Source organism: Solanum tuberosum, unplaced genomic scaffold (assembly GCF_000226075.1).
Source record: "Solanum tuberosum cultivar DM 1-3 516 R44 unplaced genomic scaffold, SolTub_3.0 scf00313, whole genome shotgun sequence".
NCBI classification, from domain to species: Eukaryota; Viridiplantae; Streptophyta; class Magnoliopsida; order Solanales; family Solanaceae; genus Solanum; species Solanum tuberosum.
The window spans coordinates 276,080-296,140 of NW_006239248.1; the positions used below are offsets into that span (position 1 = coordinate 276,080).

A 20,061-nucleotide genomic window follows, 5' to 3' on the forward strand; every position below is an offset into this window, starting at 1 on the left:
TATACGTATGTCCTCAAAAAATTAATTACTTTCAAACCAAAAAAATCAGAAAAACTGAAACAAACCGACAATAACCAAACTGGCGGTTATTTTTTTCGTTTGGTTTGGCTTGTTTTAGAAATTTAAAAAACCGACTAGATTGGTTTTGATTTTGGTTTTAACCAATAACCGATCCAAACTGAACCACGAACACCCCTAACTAGTCTGTAATATAATCCTCCCACATAGTACAGGACGACCTTTTTACGTTGAACTTTCATTTCTCATCATATGACAAAGAAGACGAACCAACATTGTTACTTTCAGTCATTTATTGGTCAATTTTGTTGGTAAATAAATTTGATAAAAAAATATATAATAAAATTGGTGAATATAAATGGTATAGTAGGAATTGATTTGAAGTAATAAATTTTGTGTTAGTGAGAATAATTGTTATATGAGATATAAATGATTTAAAAAGTAATAATGTAAATCATAAATTTTATTTACATATGAAATAAATTGTTACTATTAGATATAAATGTGGGTTGTTTTTATAAAATATAAACTTGGGGGTTAATTGTTGTATTCAAAAAATTTCAAATCATGCTTTTTCGAGCATTTGAAATTTTATCTCATAATATAAAATTATGAGATAAAATCAACATAAGACCACATATTCAAATAGTGATATGAAATTACCTATCCAAATGCCTACTTAAATTTTTTCGTTTAATGAGGTTCAGATGAGACTTGTCTAACGGTCTAAAAGTCAACAATCACGCGTGTTTGGTATGATTGTTTGAAATAATGCTGCCATTACTCTACTATGGGTTGGTTTTGGTCATGTGTCGAATATTTCCGATCTAACTCAATCTCAAAATTTAGCTTATAAAAAAAAGTTTATAAGAAATCCAGGATTCTCGTCCTTCATCCATGTGAGATTCATTCCATTTTTTTATTTGTTTATTTATTTTGTAGAAAGGATTCATGTCACTCATCAATGTATATTCTTTAATTTCTATTTATATGAAGCTCCTCTCTTTTCGCTTGGTAGCATCTAATGGGTTAGAGAGTTGTATAGGAGAAAATTTGTGAGAAACAAGTGCTATATATTTCCTCGTCTCATTTTATGTGACATCATTTTATTTTTTGTCTCTTTCAAAAAGAATGTTATCGTATTATAATTAGAAAAAAATTAACTTTAAAATTCTTTTTTTACCGTTAATAAATTGATTTACAACTCCAGAAGTATCTAAGGATTGTTTTAGATCACAAGTTTTTTTTTTTTAAAAATTCTTAAACACCTTGTCAAGTCAAATTGTATCACATAAAATGGAATGAAGAGAAGATTTAGTACCCCTTTGTCTTATGTGACATTCTTTCTTTTTTAGATTATAAATTCCGAAAGTCTTTTTTTTTTAAACATCATACTAAGTTAAATGATACTATATAAAATGAGACACAGATAATATAGTGAATCTTCACTATTTTGTTTCCAATAAAACGGATGGATGGAAAAAAAAAAAGGATTAAGAAGAGTAAAAGACCCAACATTGACTTTGTTCTATAAGTGGGAAATGGGTCGAAAGCGATTTCGGAAGGGGCAATTGTACCCTCAATTAAACCATATATATACTCACTAAGGTGGGAAAACAACGTTGTTGCCATCAACGGCCAACATGAATAGACTCAAGTCTTTGCCACATTTGAAATTTACACAATGACTTTATGAAAGTGTAAGAGGGGGATGAATTGCTCCTTTTTCGATTTTCCTTAATGTAGTCAATTTATCATGAGTACTAACAATCAACTTTTATCAGAAGGTTAATACTGGTTGGGATCCGAAATGGATCTTACTCCCGTCCTCTTAAGTTGTAAGGGTGATCTCTTCTAGTCTTTGTAATTTTGATATTGTGAGTATAAGATCAAGTATAATTTTTATGTTTACACTTGACTTTTTCTTTCTTTTTCTTTTTGTTAAAATTCCTTGCCAACAATATCTTTCTCCTCTCTCTCTTTTGTTTACACAGTTGAACTCTTAGTAATACAATGTTTGATAAAAGTAGAGTAGAGAATGTGAGATGATTCAGACTCATTGCATATTTTTCTCCTTTGAAAGCATTTGCTTTAATAGACTAGTCGATACCGAATCTTCCTGATGAAGAGATACAAATTTATACAAAAGCAACAGCTAGTTAAGTAGATAGTTCAGAGGGCAACAATGTCCTACACAGGGTCGTCTCAACAAGTTTGGGGGCCTAAAGCCAAACATTATAAAGAGGCCCTATTTTTTTTTAGTTGACAAATATAAATTGAATAATTATAACATACTCAGTGTAATTCTACAAATAAGGTTTGGAGAGGCAGGATATGTGTAGACATTATGAAGTAAGAATGCAAATAATGTAAATTTTCAATGACAATTATATAATATAAAGTTGGAATAATAAAACATGACTCAAATTTTTAAAAATAAGATGATATTAAAATAGTGTAGCGATGAATTTATAAGTTAATAAATAATATTAAAATAGTGTTGATTAGTTTTAGTGCTTGAAATTTGAATAAGACACCAAAAACAAATTTGATCTTTTTATAAACACATAACAATAGATATTACATAATGTAGAATGAATGAACATTTGAGAGACTTAAGAATATTCAATAATGAAAGAATAAAAAAATAGTGAGAGGAGAATAAAGAAAAGTAAGTATAAGAACACAATACTTTTGATTCATGATAATCGTCAAAATATAAATGAACTAGATAACAAAATAGATAGCTACATGAGAAACTAGAAAAGATACTACAATTAACTAGCCACATAAGAATCTAGAAAAGATACTACAATCATAAACAATATTCAGTTTCTTAATTATATTTTCTATACAAAAAATTATTTTCAGATTTATCAATACATGATTTTTTTTTTAACAATATATATATATATATATCTTTGGGAGAAAATGGGGGCCCCAAAAAAATTGGGGCCTCAAGCGATTGTTTTAGTGGCCTTATGGTTGAGACGGCCCTGACCCTACACAAAAATAAGCATAGCAAACAAAACATAGTCTGAAACAACCATAACAAAACAATTGTCTGAATTTCAACTAAGCTAATATCCGTTGAAAAAAAAGAAATATTAGAAAAATTAATTATAAAAAATTAGCAACTTGTTTAGGTATTTGTTTTGTATTAGAAGACAATTAAATATTTTTCCTCTTTTATTTGAGTTAGAAACCACTTTGGGATTGCAAATAAGTTCATTCCTTTTCGTTTATTTACCTTAGATTTTCAAAATCGATCAAAAATAAAAATCATTCCTCCTTAAAAATGTATTTTCCTAAATAAAATTGCTATTTTTGGGCTGTCTATTACAAGTCAACGAAAGTGAAGAGACATAAAATATATATAGATTAGATAACCTAAATAAAATTCGAGATAAATAAGGTTTCTGAGTTATACAATACTATTAGTAGAGTAGTTGTTTTCAACTTATCATCTCCTTCTGGTCATCACTATATATAAACATTAATTATTCTTTATTGGTTAAGCAAAAATCATTAGACTTTAGTATTATAACAATGCATAGGTTAATCATATTTTTCTTATTGCTACAAGTTTTTTATTTTTGCAATGGAGGTGTTACAAGCACTTATATCAGAAAATCGGAAGCCTCTATTGACATCCCAATTGAATATTTACCTCCTCCCCCTGGTTATAATTCCCCCGAGCAGGTTCACTTTCTTGTCACTAATTAATTTATTTATTTGCGCTTTGTTTGGATCGTTATTGCATATTGTTCCATTAAGAATTGTCTCGTACTGTATTGTATTATGTTATCTATTATAGCTTAGTGTATTATTTTTATGAATACAATATTTGAATAGAGCGTATTTTTTCCGTATGTATAATGTCATACATCAATTACTTAAAAAGAAACCTACCAAAAAACAATAGAATAGAGGATTGATCAGACCAAATCAATTGTTACACGTTCTCCTTGGTGGTCCAGTTAATTTCATTGTCACAAATTCACTAAGTAATTAATAATGTAGTATACCACCAAAGGGAGGTTAATAGAGGGGGATTCATTGATGATTTGAACTTTACGAATTTGAATTTGAAATTTTATCACAATCCATTGATTTATGATGTTTTTTTATTATTATTTATGATGTAATTATGCAGGTTCATATAACACAAGGAGATCATATAGGAAGAAGTGTGATTGTTTCATGGGTAACACCACTAGAAAGCCAATCAAATTATGTGACCTTTTGGGAAGAAGGGGCCAAGCATCATCACAAACACAAAGCTCATGCTAAAACCACATCTTATAAATACTATAATTACACTTCTGGTTATATCCACCATGCCACAATCAAACGACTAAAGGTATATATATATCTTGTGTTTTTTCTAGTTGCTTTTGATTCTTCGAGATACATTGTTTCTACTCTTCTTTTTTTTGTCAAAATTCAGTATAATGTGACATACATATATCAACTGGGAGAACATAATTCTACTCGAAGATTCTCCTTCACAACTCCGCCAAAAGTTGGACCAGATGTTCCTTACACATTTGGCATTATCGGTGAGTACTGAGTACTAAACAAGTTGATTCATACGAAGGCATGATTGAAGAGTTTAACTTTAAGTTTAAATTCTATATCCGCCTCTGGATGCATGTCTGTTACAATGTGATATACTTGGATGCAGGGGATTTGGGGCAAACATTTGACTCAAATCAAACGTTGGAGCATTATTTGTCGAACCCAAAAGGTCAAACTATGTTGGTTGTAGGTGATTTATCATATGCAGATCATTACCCGTTTCATGACAACGTGAGATGGGATACTTTTGGCCGCTTTATTGAGAAGAGTGGTGCCTATCAACCTTGGATTACTGCTGCTGGCAATCATGAACTTGATTTTGCTCCTGAGATTGTAATGCTTCCTTTCAATGTGTTATTAATAGTTCATAAAACAACAACTCTTTTTCAGTGTGTTTTCGATGTTTTTAGGGTGAAAATACTCCATTCAAGCCATACACGCATAGGTATCATGTACCCTACAAGGCATCTCAGAGTACATCTCCTCTTTGGTATTCAATCAAACGTGCATCGACTTATATAATAGTCCTATCCTCTTATTCAGCCTATGGTAAGTACTACATTATAACAACATGTTTTGCTAGTAGTCTCAGTTTGTGTAGTAACTGACCTTATATAATGTTGTTCAGGTAAATATACTCCACAATATAGTTGGCTTGAACAAGAATTCCCAAAGGTTAACAGAACTGAAACTCCGTGGCTAATTGTTCTGCTTCACTCTCCATGGTACAACAGTAACAACTATCATTACATGGAAGGTGAAAGCATGAGAGTGATGTTCGAGTCCTGGTTTGTTCAGAACAAAGTTGACATGGTGTTTGCAGGACATGTTCATTCTTATGAACGCTCGGTAGGCCCCTCAACTCTATCCTATAAAATTTCATCCTTGAACCAATGTGTATAGGTCTTGATTAAAGGTATATATGTCACATGGACAATTTCGTAGGAACGAGTATCAAATGTTATGTACAACATCACAAATGGACAGAGTACTCCAATTGAAGATCCTTCCGCGCCTATATACATAACAATTGGGGATGGTGGAAATATTGAAGGCATTGCTAACAAGTTAGACTTCTATTCGTTCTGATCTCATTTTTATTTAATCTGATGTAATGAGAAGAGTATCTGATGGGAGTCTGTCTGGTTTTTGTTTGTGCAGTTTTACAGAACCACAGCCGAGCTACTCAGCTTATCGCGAAGCAAGTTTTGGTCACGCGATTCTTGAAATTAAGAACAGAACTCACGCCTATTATACTTGGCATCGTAACCAAGACAGTGAACGAGTTGCAGCAGATTCTTTGTGGATTTACAATAGACACTGGTATCCTAAAAAGGAAACCAGTTCTATGGCTTGAAAGTAACATGTTTGGTAGGCAGTGCAGTTGTTATTTTCCTAGAAACCATGTGTTCTATTAGATTAGTTCGTCGGGTACTAAACCAGTTCCCATTTATGATTTCTTAAAGACCGTGTAAGAGGAAAATGTGACAACTAATATGGAACGAAGAGAGTATACCTTAACCCTTAGTAGGTGGAAGTTTATTTTCTTATGCCTTCTCCAATCTTAGTACTTATTTTTTTCTTTCAACTTCTTAATATATTTTTTTTCTGAATTTCAATTTTCAAATATTCTTTTTTTCTTTTTCATCTTTAACCAAATAAAACTCTCCTCCACAGCTCCACTATTAAATATAACTGGCAGTGTCACATCAAGTCATTATCTATAACACTAGAAATAGATAAATATAACATCAATTTTAGGTTTGAAAGTTCATTATCATCAATACTAATTCCATATAAATTCAGTATGTATTACAGGTTACTTCTGTCCAATGCCATAAGATGTAATAAATATACATGAAAATGAACTTCACTTATTTATGCCTTTAATTAATAGATTCTCTAAATACAAAGTACCTTCCAAAATAATAGCCAACAGAGAATTAAAATCTTTTGCCCCTCTTTGGCTCGTCTAGTCTTCACTATAAATTGACCATTTGCAACTATAATCTTCATCCCCCCTCACTACTCTTTAGCTAAGTGTTCTTTCTTTTTATTCCTTTGTGTTTTTCTCAATCCTAAGAATTTGTCATTTCTTTATATTATTGGTTTTTAAGTTACATACACTGATATGAGTTGGGCTTCAAGAAAAGGCGAAAAATTTATATAGCCAACCAGGCAACCACAACTCGTTTGTGACTTAGGTGTAGGTTGTTGTTGTTGTTGTTATTAAGTTACATACATTAACAACATAAATATTTTTTTATGCTATCGGTATAGTTTATTTGACAACGTAAATATTTACAAACAAGATTTGGTTGAGGATTCAAAGTGAGAAATTCTATTGACAGAAGAGAGAGAGTACAATCTGTCATCAGCAAAATGATATTGCTGTTTGTTGGAATGTGCTCTCTCTGCTTCTGCCAATTGAAACTATAATGGATCCTCAACAAAGATTACACATTTTCCTATTCATAATGAAAATAGAATATGATGTTAAATGTTTTGTTACTAGAGATTTTCTGTAAATTATATGAACATCTACTACTTACACTACACAAAAATGTTACAGAGTGTTTAAGAATGTACCAGAATGCTAAATAAGACTAGTGTTGGAAGTTCATTTAGTTCCAGGCTTCATGTTTGAGTTAATGAGCAAAATAATAATATAATATATCGTCCAAACGCCATGGTTTGCTCAAAGTCCCATCAGGTACATAGCTGAGAAGACATCTGATCTGAGTAATGCAAGATTAAACGTTCCTCGGAGAAATTACTGAGTATTTCTGTACTCATTTTTGTTTTTCAAACCACTTCTGTTTGATCCTTCATTAGTTACACTGTACATATTTTTATTCAAAGGAAGAGAGATTTTCATGAACTTGATCTGTTTGCAACATAATTGCTGTTCTAATATTTCATACAAGTCTTGTACATCTTCTGTAACCAAAAATGATATTGGATGGCAATGACATATTTACTCTGTTAAACAATGATGAAATGAAAGTCATTACATTAATATAGAGATCAGTATTTCATTCTATTAGATGTTATGAAAAGGGATGAGGCCTTAAACTCTCCAAATCACTGCATGAACACAAGTGAAAAGTCATCTAATTTCGATTTCGAGTTCTGGGTATGAAAGAGTGTTTGATAGGAAGCGTTTCTCTCGAATGGACCATAAGTGGTGCGAATAAAAAAAAGTCATCTAAATTACTAACAAGAAAGTCACTCTTATGTCCAGCATAATCTACTAGATAACACCAAAAACTCAAATTTGAAACATATGTTTCGTGTTTCTTAAATAACAAATCTTAATCATCAATTTTTCACAATAACAAATCTAACAAACTCAATTGACACTCTCTAAAAAAATTTCATATATGACTATGCGCTCAGTAATATATGACTGAAAGTTGAAACACAGGTTAAAAATGACTAAAATTTTAGATATACACATCTTAATATTAAACAAAATTTAAGAAAAGTACTAATTTTTCTTGAAAGCTATCTAATAGCGGCTTTTCGTTATAAAAACAAAACATATAGGGTGTATTAATTAAATGGTAGAACAAAAAGGACATACAATGTAATTTTTACAAAATATACCTATTGTATACGTATTTGTTTGTTGGAAAAAATTTGGGGGTCTAAGCTTCCAACCCTAATCTCATCTGTTCACTCACTTCACCGAGACTGTTAAGATAAAAAGTTTCGACAGAAAAACAGAGTTCTGCACCGGTGCCACCGCCTCCGCCTGCCTGCGTCCCGTCTGTTTCCGCCTGCTCCCGTCGCGTTTGAAATTGTTTTATTTGACTAGTAAACAGGCTTTTGAAATAAATTTGGAAATTGGATTTAATTTAGTGATGCTGTGGATGTTGTTATCTAAGCTGCCAAATGAACTGATTTAGCCATTTGAAAACCTCAAAGTTGGCTTACATTTTTGTATTTTTTATGTAAAATTAGGATACCTCTCTACTTATTTGTCAATTGTCAATGATGAAGAGGGTATGGAGAATTCATGATGCTTTCCAGAAGGAAGCAATTCTCCAAAAGTTCTCATCATGTTACACAATCGGACGAGGTTCAGCTAATACGTTGTGGATCCGAGGATTAGCAGGCAAGGCATCATCTTCTTCCCAACCCGCCGCCTGGCCACATGTATTTACTTTATTTGCAGATAGGTGGAGTCCTGCCGATTCGTTGGTCAACCAAGATATGAGAGAAAAAGTTTCACATTTAAAGGATGAATTGTTAGCATACAGTGGTGATGCTGAAAAGTTTGAGAAAATATTAGCAGATAAAGGGGATTTGTTGTTTAGTAGGTATGCAGATGGTTCTGCGGTTGTTGAGCTCTTACAGCAGCTAAAATCTTCGCCCGGACTAGCGCTCCAGGTGATTCTCTTTCTCTATGCAACATACGATAGCATCCTCGTTATAACTGAACCGATTTTGTTTTGCAATGATTGAAGTGAATGTGATTATTCTTTTGTATGTTAGAAACTATATAAATCTCAATAGCCACCAATCTTTGAACAAGAAAGATACCATAAAACAAATATATGAATGGAGTTGTGGTCAAAGAGGACTTGTTGATTTTGCAAACAGAGGCGGATCCAGGATTTGAACTCTATGGGTTCAGTCTTTAAGGTTCTTAGCCTTTATCTGTTATGATTTTGATGTTATGGATTCATATCTAAAGGATGGATCTGCCCCTGCCTGCAAAGGTCAATTAAGTTGGGACATCATACAGTTATTGCGTGAGTACAACTTTTATGATTAGATTATGTAAATTAGGCGGGGGATAAGATGGAGCTTAGTTTTTGGATGAAAGACGAGTAGTTGTTCTTCTTTTGGTAATATCAAACAGTCCTTTCAATTAATCAATAGTATTTTGGTGCCTTTCTACTAGCCACACTTGAAGAATTTTCTTGTATGCCTTTACTGTATTACGTAATTTCTTCTCTATGCCTTTTACCTAAGAGATGATGTTAAGTCTATGATTACTGCCATTTTCCCTCATTGAGGAAGTAAACATAGTTTGACTATTTTCTATCAGGCTTTCGACTGGAGAAGAAGACAATTGGATTACCAGAATCCCATGACAGTTGAGGAGTATTCCAAGGCTATTGTTGTGGCTGGAAGGTTAAAGAATGTTGATCTTGCAGCCAAACTATTCAAGGAGGCTTCCAACAAGCAACTCAAGTCTACCTCTTTATATAATGCCCTTATGACTGCATATATGATCAATGGCTTGGCTGTTAAGTGTCAATCAGTTTTTCGGGACTTGAAGAGGGAAGCAACATGTACTCCAACTATTGTAACATACAACATACTGATCTCTGTGTTTGGAAGATTAATGCTGATAGATCACATGGAGGCAACTTTACGGGAAATAAATGATTTGGGTATCTGCCCAAATGTTGGTACGTACAACTATTTAATTGCTGGGTATATCACAGCGTGGATGTGGGATGATGTGGAGAAGGCATATAGAATCATGAAGGCAGGAAGTATCAAACCGGATCTTACTACCCATTTATTGATGCTTCGAGGATATGCACATTCTGGTAAGTTGGATAATATGGAAGAAATCTATGAGCTTGTCAAAGGTCATGTTGATCGACATGGAATCCCATTAATTCGATCTATGATATGTGCTTATAGTAAAAGTTCTGATGTAAATAAAGTTCAAAAGATTGAGGAATTGATGAGGTTGATTCCTAAAGATGATTATAGGCCTTGGTTGAATGTCATATTAATATGTTTGTATGCAAAGGAGGATCTATTAGATGAGATGGAAAATTCAATAAATGAGGCATTTAAATGTAACACATCCGTCACAACGGTTGGTGTCATGCGTTGCATCATTTCAAGTTACTTCCGAAACAATGCAGTGGACAAACTTGCTAATTTTGTTAGCCGTGCAGAATGTGCTGGTTGGAAAATATGCAGGTCCCTTTACCACTGCAAGATGGTTATGTATTCATCACAAAAGCGACTCATTGAAATGGAGAAAGTTCTTAGCGAGATGGATAAAGTGAATTTGGACTTTTCAAAGAAAACACTTTGGATATTACTTAAAGCCTACGGAACTTGGGGGGAAAAGGATAAACTTCATCAGGTCTTGGGTATGATGTGCAGGCATGGATATGGAATTCCTATAAATGGATGAAGTTGGTAGCTCATATTTCAATTTCATTTCCATCATAGTTCTATGACGGTTAACCCGATTGTAGTTTTGTTGGAATTTGGGATTTTGATGAAGCAGCAGATGACACTCTATTTTGTTCTTCTCCTTTGCTTGTTCCCTCTTGTTGTTGATAAATTACAGGCTAAAATCTCGAGTGATGAAAGCATTTCTATGATATAGAAGAGTTAATTCAAGCATGCACGAACAACATGTCTGCTTATTGCCAATATAATTCAAATTGAGGGTATTTTAGACTTCTCATAGTACCTAACTATATACCATGCCTTTATTTTGTTTGCCATGTATCACTTCTCTATTTTGTTTTATTTGTGGCTCTAAATCTTCTACAGCCTTTTCGGTTCATCGCCATCCAGCTTGTCTGGGTCTTAGCATCATCTATCCAGTATTAAGTTTGTTTGTATGTTCTTTCTTCTGCTATCCAGTACCTTTTATAATACAAGTCTGAATCTGGCAATAACTACTGCTCTCTGTTCTTGGTTGTTCTTTCTAGATTCTGTCTCTACACTCGCTTGGAGATTTATGTTGTTCCACTGCCTCTGATTGGTGAGTTTCACTGATATTCTATCACGTCTTTTTCCTGCCTGCTTTCTAAATTCAAATCTGGGTTTACAGTTTTGATCTAAGGAAAAAACAAGTAATAATATAGATGATTCTGTTTCATGAATTAAGTATCTTAATGGCCTTCCAGTGGTTGTTCGTTTGATGCATTTATTCATATGAAACGTCATGAATATCTGGAAGAGCTACACTCCTTGATTTCCCATTTTGTCCCACTTCATTGATGGAAATACTAATTGGTGCTTCCTCTATTCTAGTGCTGGTTTACAAATATATCACTCTTTTTTTTCTACAATAAATGTTGCTCCTTTTCTCAAATGACTCTGTTGCGGTAATTTAAGAGTAATGAAGCGACTTACTATTACAATTGCAAAAGAGTATATCTGGCCTTGTACAGGTCAAGTACCTTAAAATTTTCCATGTGATTTTTGAATAGATTGGAGTCCACCTTTTCTCTATCATCAAACTTTGACAACTTTGTTCCACTTTCCATTGGGATATTCATGAGGTTGCAATCGAACATGTTGAACTTCAAAATCTCCTTTATATATCTTTCTTGAGATACGAAGATGCCTTTCTCCATTTGCTTCACTTCTAGGCCCAAGTAATATGACATGAGACCTATGTCCGTCATCTCGAACTCGAACTCAAGAGACAGCTTTCTTGAAAGCTTCAAACAAACTTGGTTTATTAGTCCTAAAGCTGCTCAGACTATTATGGTGCCCCACCCGTGTCGACATGACATGGGTGTGGGTGTGAGATCTTTACCGGATCTGGTCAGTATCCAAACTCGGGACAGATAAAAACAAAAATTGAAGAAAATGGAATATCTTTTCCTTTTACCTCCTTTTGGGATTTCTCCTCTTAATCAATATTCTCCTTAGAATACCTTTTTAAGTTTTCCATATAATGTTTCATAATTTAGACATTTTTATAACTCTAGTTTTAGATATTTGAATTATTATCCATACCCCTGAATAATATAATTTAAATCATGAAGGATCTGACCTCTATATCCGCATCTGTATTGGACACCCACACCAGAATCCGAGCAGTTTAGAGCTTACCAGATTTGCCCGTGTGATGTCGCATTGCTGATGTGTTGTTTGTGATAAGAAAGATGAGAGGTATAGTCTTCAAAATGTAGTTGATAGATTACACTGACCTTAATCTACAGTGCAGTGGTTATATCATATATGTCACCTGAACAAGCAATGTCCAAATATGAGTTTTCTTGTTTACTAGATTCACTACTGCATGTGTGTTGCACGTGTATGCCTAGTTTTGAGATTCATATAATCATCCAACTGTATCCATACTCGTGTTTAGAAAATTAGAGCACAATGATTCCAGATATACATATGCAGATAAAAGAAAGCTACATCTGGTTCAATGGCAAAAGCTAATGATTGATAAGGAAGGAGGCTTGGTAGGGTTACTCCACTGTTAATTAAAAATCTCGAGTTTGAACTTGAGAATAAAGAAACTATTGATTAGCTTACACTACATTCTCTACGCAGCTCGAATATAAGTTTGTGGAGTCGGTATACTCTTCATTATATACCAAATAATTTTAATAAATATGTATCCAACATTGAAAAATATATTATAAATTGCATAATAAGATGGCAAAGTAAACTTGTCTTCGTGCAAAGCAAAAATGATTAGGCAACTTCCAACTCCAAGTCCTTTTGTGACTTTGAAATTCTCTTCTTTTTTTCTACAAAAAAAATGATAAAAAGGATAGCTTTATTTTCATTATTCGGATCAAGAATGAAACGGTGACCAAGTCATACTATTTACTACGGTTTGCGTCATTTTATTTGTCATATTTTATTTTTGATAATTAAAAAAGTAATTTAACTAAATTATTTATAGTATTTGTTTTACTATATTAATCTCTTTTCTTATTTATCGAGTAAGAAAAAAATTAAAATTGTTATAAACATATTTGTATTATAGTGAATGTCTATTATGTGGAGTCCTTTTAGGGAATTGTTAGGAATCCTAATTGGGGACCAAGTTAGGTTTCCCCTATAAATAAAGGGATTTTCTTCATTGTAAATTAGATATGTGAATCCCTAAATATCATTCAAGAGTAATAATAAGTCTTCTCCCTACTTTATTCATAACAAAAATAAATAATTATTTATATGTTAGATTTTTTAAAATGATAATTATTTTTATTTAAAAAAAATGGATAGGAATGAGTATAAGACACTAGTTGTCTTATTTCCTCTTTCTTTTTTAATTTATTTGTCATTTAAAACTCAGGACACAAATTATCCAAAACAGGGAAAAAGTACTAATGGCATTGATTAGGATCACGTTTTAAATAATGACTAGCGTTCATATTATCCAACAAGATCCATTTCTTAAGGTTTTAATACTGGATAATTTGATCTATTTTAATTATCACATCGTAATCTTGCTTATTACCACTAAAATTGGTGTTGATTAATTAAATGATCACTTATCTATTAAAATCATGCCACTATATTCCTTATTTTTTTCCTCCCTTATAACCATTTTACTACAAAAAATATTACCCTCGATTTTGCGAATTTTTCGCACCAAAATTTTAATTCAACACTTATATTAGTCCACGTGAAATTAATTAATTTCAAAAACGAAAGTAAATCCCGACCCGGCCAGAATGAATTTCGATGGTTTTTGGATTATTTATTTTTTTCAGACTAATGAAGTTCACGTTGACTACTATTTCTGAATAGGATTGAAATATATGACTTTCTACATAATTTTCAACAATTACATAATATATCAAATCTAATTACTTTGGTTGTTGAATATCTGAATTTTCATCTTATTAATGAGAGTTCGATTTTCCATCTTATAATCTCCTTTCATTGCCTCCTTTTTATTTTATTTTTAAAAAGATAACATGCTAAAGTCTATAGAGACTAAACATGCCATTTCTTTTGTATTTGATGGGGAAAATCGAATAATTAAAGATGCCTAATACAACAATGCTAACCGTATCTGCTATTTTTTAATAGCAAAAAAAATAAATTAAAAATTTGAAGGCTAATAATGTGAAGGGAATAAAACACCAAAATAATGAATAAGCCAAATCTCCAAAAAGATTGTGTAAAGTCTTTACACACTTTTTTTTTCTTCTTGAAACCATTAGTTATTAAAAAACTTAGGTTGGTGGTGGCAGGGGCGGAGCTAGGTGGGGGCTCGTGGGTTCGGACGAACCCACTAGATTTTCTATAGACCCTATATTTATCTAAGAAAATTAAATATATATATATATATATATTAACTTGTGAACCCTATAACAAAATTCATTGACAATTTAGTGGTAAAGAAGGGGCGGTGGAAATGTTTTTCACACTAGTGTTGAATTTAAAACCCCCAAACTTTTAATTCTGACTCCGCCTCTGAACTCGATGTTTTAGCAAAATAACATTAATTAAATAAAGCTAATTCTACTCTAATTTCTTTTATAATATTAGCTCATTTTATTGCTATTAGGCAAACAAATTAAGAAAAATAAATTTCCAACATAGATTAGAATAATATATAAATTGCATGCCAACCCAACTACCCAAGTGATAAATGGTCTTCATAAAGACTAGAAATTAAATGATTAGGCAACTTCCGAGAGACTAAAGTTCTAGAGGCATCCAAGTCCTTTCTCTGACTAGGAAATTTCTTCCTTTTCTTATTCTTCTATGAACAAATATAAACAAAAAATTTAAAAATATTCCTTCCCTTTCAAGTTATGCGAAAATATGAAAAGTAAAATGCTGCGAAAAAGAAAGAAGGAAGAAAAACTACATAATTAGATATACTTCACTATCATATATGTTTATTTATAATTTCAATATATTACGTATTTTACAATTAATTAAGAATTTTTTACGTATCTTACACTTAGACACAATATGTATTTTTGCTATCAGATACGCAAAAATATGGAGAGAAGCAAGCAAGATTGGGAGGGAGGCGAGCGAAATTCGTATGTATCACAGATACATGCGAACCACACTAGATATACACTAAATACATATATATGTATGTATGTGAGTGATTAGCATGTATGTGGTACCAGATACATGGGAGAGCAGTGAGCAAGGCAGGAGAGAGACGAGCGGATTTTGTTATGTATCCAGATACATGCCATTCCACTTAGATATAATGTACCTAGAACAAATTGCACTTAAATTTGACCTCATATATTCGAGATACATGTACCTGGACGTATCTGGAGACATCAAAATCTATTAACATACGTAATATTACAAATTAAAGTGTATCTGAGTAATTAACTTATAAATTAGTGAGATTTATTTAAGTTCCACCTAAATAAATTCAAATTGTATGGAGGGAATTTTATCTCCTTGTAATTAATTACTAGATATGTGCGCCCGTGCCAACACGGGGCCAACATTTATTATTTATTTTGTTGTAATTTATGTGACACTGATGAAATTTGGATAGCAACTAATTTTTTAATATATATTTTCTTTAAAAATTAAATTTATAATTTTTGTAACTTATAAAATTGATATAATTTTTAAATAATATGTTATTTTCTCTGTCCCAATTTATGTGACATGAATTAAATTTGAACAGTTTTATTTGTGGTACTTTTAATTTTTTAAATTCAATGACATATGTTTTTTTATTAATAATATTAATGATCTAATATTAACATTAGAAATAAAAGAAAAGTCATTTACAGATAAAATAATTAAACGTATTACTTACTTATTTGTTTATATATATATACCTATGTAAATAAGATTTTCTTAAATAATAATAATAACAATACTATTTTTAACTATATAAAACAAAATATTTTTGATGACATTAAAAATTAAAAATATTTTTATGTAAGATAGAAGATAGAATAACTAAAATATGAATACGAAATATATTTATGTAATATAAAATATTTCTTTTTAATTAACACTAAATTAAATAAATGATGAAACATACGTTTTAACTAATGAAAATACATTTTTTTGTCAGTTGGACCCTTCTACTCACCACTTTACCAACTGAACCCTTAAACTCTTTAAAATACAATATTTTAAACCCTTTTTTTGACGTGTCATCCTATGTGATTTTTTTTGTCCGAAATGCGTGTAATACACACATTTTAAGCGTGTAAGACCTTCAAAAAAGTCACTTTATATCCTTGTAACATGTATCTTCTTTTCCAATGAGTCCAACACCATTATTAATTAAAATTTTAGCTCTCTCTGGCCTTTCACTCAAATTTTCTTTCAAAAAATTCCCCATTTTTTTTGTTTTTGCCATTCTTCTTCTTCATCTTCTTCTTACTTGTATAGATACTTCATTATCAATTGATTTTTTTCTTTAATTTTTGCTACTTGTATAATTGTACTGTTGTATATATATGCTCCATCACTTGTATAAACTTTTCTCTTCAATAATTTCCCTTTAATATAATAAGTTTTCTCCAATTTCATCAAACATCAAAAAAAGAAAAAATACTCTTAGTACAATTTCATCAAACACGCAGGAAGCAAAAAAATTTGATCCTTTTTCATTTTCTCGTACACCCAAAAGAGAAAAAAAATCAATCTATCTCCATTTTCATCATATACCCAGATTATTTTTTTAGCTTTCTCCTATTACATAAAAAAAATCCCATAATTTTTTTTTTCTAATTTCATAATCCTAAAATTCGAGATACACAAAAATCATAGACCAAAAAATTAGTGAGCAGAACAAATTTTGTTCTAGGTTAAGACGAGGTTAATACAAAGAGAAATTAATAATCGCACTAACACCTTCAACAATGGGCAATACCATGGGAGTGAAGGGCAGAAATTGAGGTGAAAAAAGTATATGGGTCTATTTGAACAAAGAGAAAATGAAAAGAAATAGGAGGTTTTAGACTTTTAACATGTAATTTTCTATGTGGCATTATTAAATGACGTGGAATCAATTGTAATACACACACCCTTGAGCCATTCAAAAAGGGTTTTAAATATTGTATTTTAATGTGTTTAAGGGTTCAATTGGCAAAGTGGTGAATAGAAGGGTCCAACTGACAAACAAAGTCAAGTATAGGGGTCTCCCAGGTTATTCTGCCAAAAGAGAAATGAACTAGTCCCACCGAAAAGCTAAAACTGAGTAATTGACTGAATTAAAAATAGAAATTAAAAAGTGACATTGTGTAAGTTCGATCTTGGGACCTCATACATGAAAAGTCATGCTGCAACCAGCTAGTATCGATAGCCTCTTATTAACTAAGAGAATCTTGTTAAAAAGGAAAAAAGAAAGAAAAAGCGAAAAAAGGTTAAAAGAGGAAACATATTCCTCATATATGGGGTGGGTCTTAATTATATTAGTTTGTAGGTTATTATGCTAGGGTGTGCATATTGCGATAAACATCGAATTATCATATTATTGAAATTGCAGATTTGATATTATGATTTTTTAAATTAAAAATAGTAGTTAGTATGGTATTGAATATTTATCAAGAAAATATCAAATATGGTATACAGTATCTAATTACATATACAATTTAGTATAATACACTATTATTTATTAATAAATATAATTCGATATAATTGAGAAATATCATGAAAATTTAAAATTACAATTTATTTATTATATTATTGAGTATTAGAATTTAGTTGAAATTGAACAAAAATATAATTATCGATTTATTATACTATTAAATATCAAATCGTACCAAATTAATTTGTTATAATAACAAAATAATACTTAAAAATCAAAAAATCGAAATTACTGAACTACAATACCATATTATACACACTCCTAATTAATTATAATTCCGTTGGTCAAATTTAATGTCGATAGCAATTATGTAAAGTTAACACCATAGTTTTCCTTAGCCTCCAAACTTAATTAACAATCCTTTAATTTATATTTCTAGCTGTCTATCACCCCAACATTTAAACCAATCTCAAGAAATTCCGTTGGAGTACTAATTAATACTGCTTCTCAAGATTATGTGAATAGTTTAGATTAGGAACTAATTAACCTGCATGCATAATCATAATTAGAAGCAAGAATGCCTAAAGAAAAGGATCTTGTTGGATAATATGTACGTTAATTAATGGATCTTATGGATAATATTCACAAAAAAAGAGATTATTTTCTTGTATTATAATCTATGTTCAGTAAAAGATATATATGGATCATTATTTAGAATATACTTTAGTTAGAGCCTGTTTGGCATTGTTCGAAGACCAAAAATACTTATTTTGAGAAAAATAAATTATTTTATTTTTTAAAATTAAGATGTTTGCTAATTAGTAAAATTGTTTATAAATGGAAGTAAAAACTTTTTTTTTTCTGATAATGGAAGAAGCTAAAAAATTGTGTTTAATTGAAAAAATTAGCAAATGCACAAGCAGAATTTTTTTATATTCCAAGACCAAACTATTCTTGCCGTATATACATATCTTTTTTAATATATCTATATTTATTTATTTTTGTGGTGAATTTTGTTGTATGTAGTGATTTAATTTGTAGAATAGTTTTTAAATGTATTTCTATATATAATATTAATTGAAAATTTTAATATGTACATTTAATTTAATATAAATAAAAATTTAATTAAAATATCTATAATAGTTATTTAAAATAATTTATCTCTATTAAATAATTTTAATATCAAGAATCTATTAATATCTGTCTTTTTTTGTAATTTGACTCTCAGAAATACTTTTAAAAAAAGATTAGTCAAACATAATCTGTTTATCAAAAGTACGTGAATTAGCCAAACACAATTTGTTTTTATTCTTCTTTTGCAAAAACACTTTTCATAAAAACTATTTTTTTTAAATTCTTCTAAAAATAAACAGTTTTAAGAAGTAACGAGAAATGGGCTCTTCATTGTAACGACTGGGTTCCGTCGTTATAGAAAAGCCAATGGGAAAAAATTTTGGGCCGGAAATTTTTTTTGCAGTATCTTGAGATTTCCCAACCTAGTCCAGATTTGGACGAAATCGGAGTCATTAAAGTCTAGGAAAATATGGTAGCAATTGGGTGATTTAATTATGATTTTGATTACTTGAGTAAATAGCTAAAACATTAAGGAATCCGTACGACTTTACGGAAATCAATTCGGCCGAGTAGAACTCCCGAAATTGATCTTAGCGTGAACGGGTAGTTTCTGAATGTTGTTGGTTGAAGGTGTGTTGTGAAATGGGGTCTTGGAATTATTAATTTTGCTCACTGGTTCCGTGCATGCCGCTGAGGCGGGATTCTGTCGCTAGGGCGGGGACACTGTAGTGGGGTGAGTGTCGCCATGGCAGGGCAGACGCGACTTAAAGTCGGAAATAAACCTCAAAAACGTTTTATTCTACAATTTTCAAACTTGAGAGCTAAGGAACGAACCCAGGGCATTTCTTGACAGTTTTCCACCATTCTTGAGGCTAAAGGTAAGATTTTCACTCCCGAATCCATTTTTTGATCCGTAGAACGTAATTTAATGGGTAATTATCGATGGGAAAGGGTTTTGATCTAAAAATTATGGTGAAAAAAACCTTAATCTGGGTATGAGAATCATGAGTTTGATTTAGAGTTGATGGAATTGTTGGTAATCCGAGTAATTAGTAATTGTTTATTGATTTCCGTGTTATTATGATTGTTTGTAGACTAAGAACAAGCGAAACGAATCTGAAAGGGGAAGAATCAAGTTTTTTAGGGGATTC

The 20,061-nt window shown here is 31.2% G+C and overlaps 2 protein-coding genes across 2 annotated transcripts; both read left to right on the forward strand.

Annotated features, from left to right (window-relative positions):
* The first annotated feature begins 3,567 nt into the window (after window positions 1–3,567).
* LOC102601325 (purple acid phosphatase 5-like) lies at window positions 3,568–6,052 on the forward strand. Its single transcript, XM_006360480.2, has 8 exons — window positions 3,568–3,720; window positions 4,175–4,381; window positions 4,469–4,580; window positions 4,706–4,932; window positions 5,010–5,148; window positions 5,228–5,448; window positions 5,545–5,666; window positions 5,761–6,052. Exons 1-8 carry the CDS (start codon window positions 3,568–3,570, stop codon window positions 5,954–5,956), a joined length of 1,377 nt encoding a protein of 458 aa, XP_006360542.1. The 3' UTR covers window positions 5,957–6,052.
* Window positions 6,053–8,180: 2,128 nt separating this feature from the next.
* On the forward strand, window positions 8,181–11,066 carry LOC102601662 (pentatricopeptide repeat-containing protein At2g30780). The gene is made up of 2 exons (XM_006360481.2): window positions 8,181–8,994; window positions 9,659–11,066. The coding sequence occupies exons 1-2, from the start codon at window positions 8,596–8,598 to the stop codon at window positions 10,772–10,774; spliced, it is 1,515 nt and encodes a 504-aa protein (XP_006360543.1). The 5' UTR covers window positions 8,181–8,595; the 3' UTR covers window positions 10,775–11,066.
* The last annotated feature ends 8,995 nt before the right edge of the window (window positions 11,067–20,061 follow it).

Bases quoted from the DNA above. Each gene is read 5' to 3' on its own strand.
- LOC102601325 (XM_006360480.2), top strand. From the start codon at position 3,568: ATGCATAGGTTAATCATATTTTTCTTATTGCTACAAGTTTTTTATTTT. The intron at 4,581-4,705 runs GTGAGTACTGAG...ACTTGGATGCAG, and splicing joins TTACACATTTGGCATTATCG to GGGATTTGGGGCAAACATTT. The intron at 5,149-5,227 runs GTAAGTACTACA...AATGTTGTTCAG, and splicing joins ATCCTCTTATTCAGCCTATG to GTAAATATACTCCACAATAT.
- LOC102601662 (XM_006360481.2), top strand. From the start codon at position 8,596: ATGATGAAGAGGGTATGGAGAATTCATGATGCTTTCCAGAAGGAAGCA. The intron at 8,995-9,658 runs GTGATTCTCTTT...ATTTTCTATCAG, and splicing joins CGCCCGGACTAGCGCTCCAG to GCTTTCGACTGGAGAAGAAG.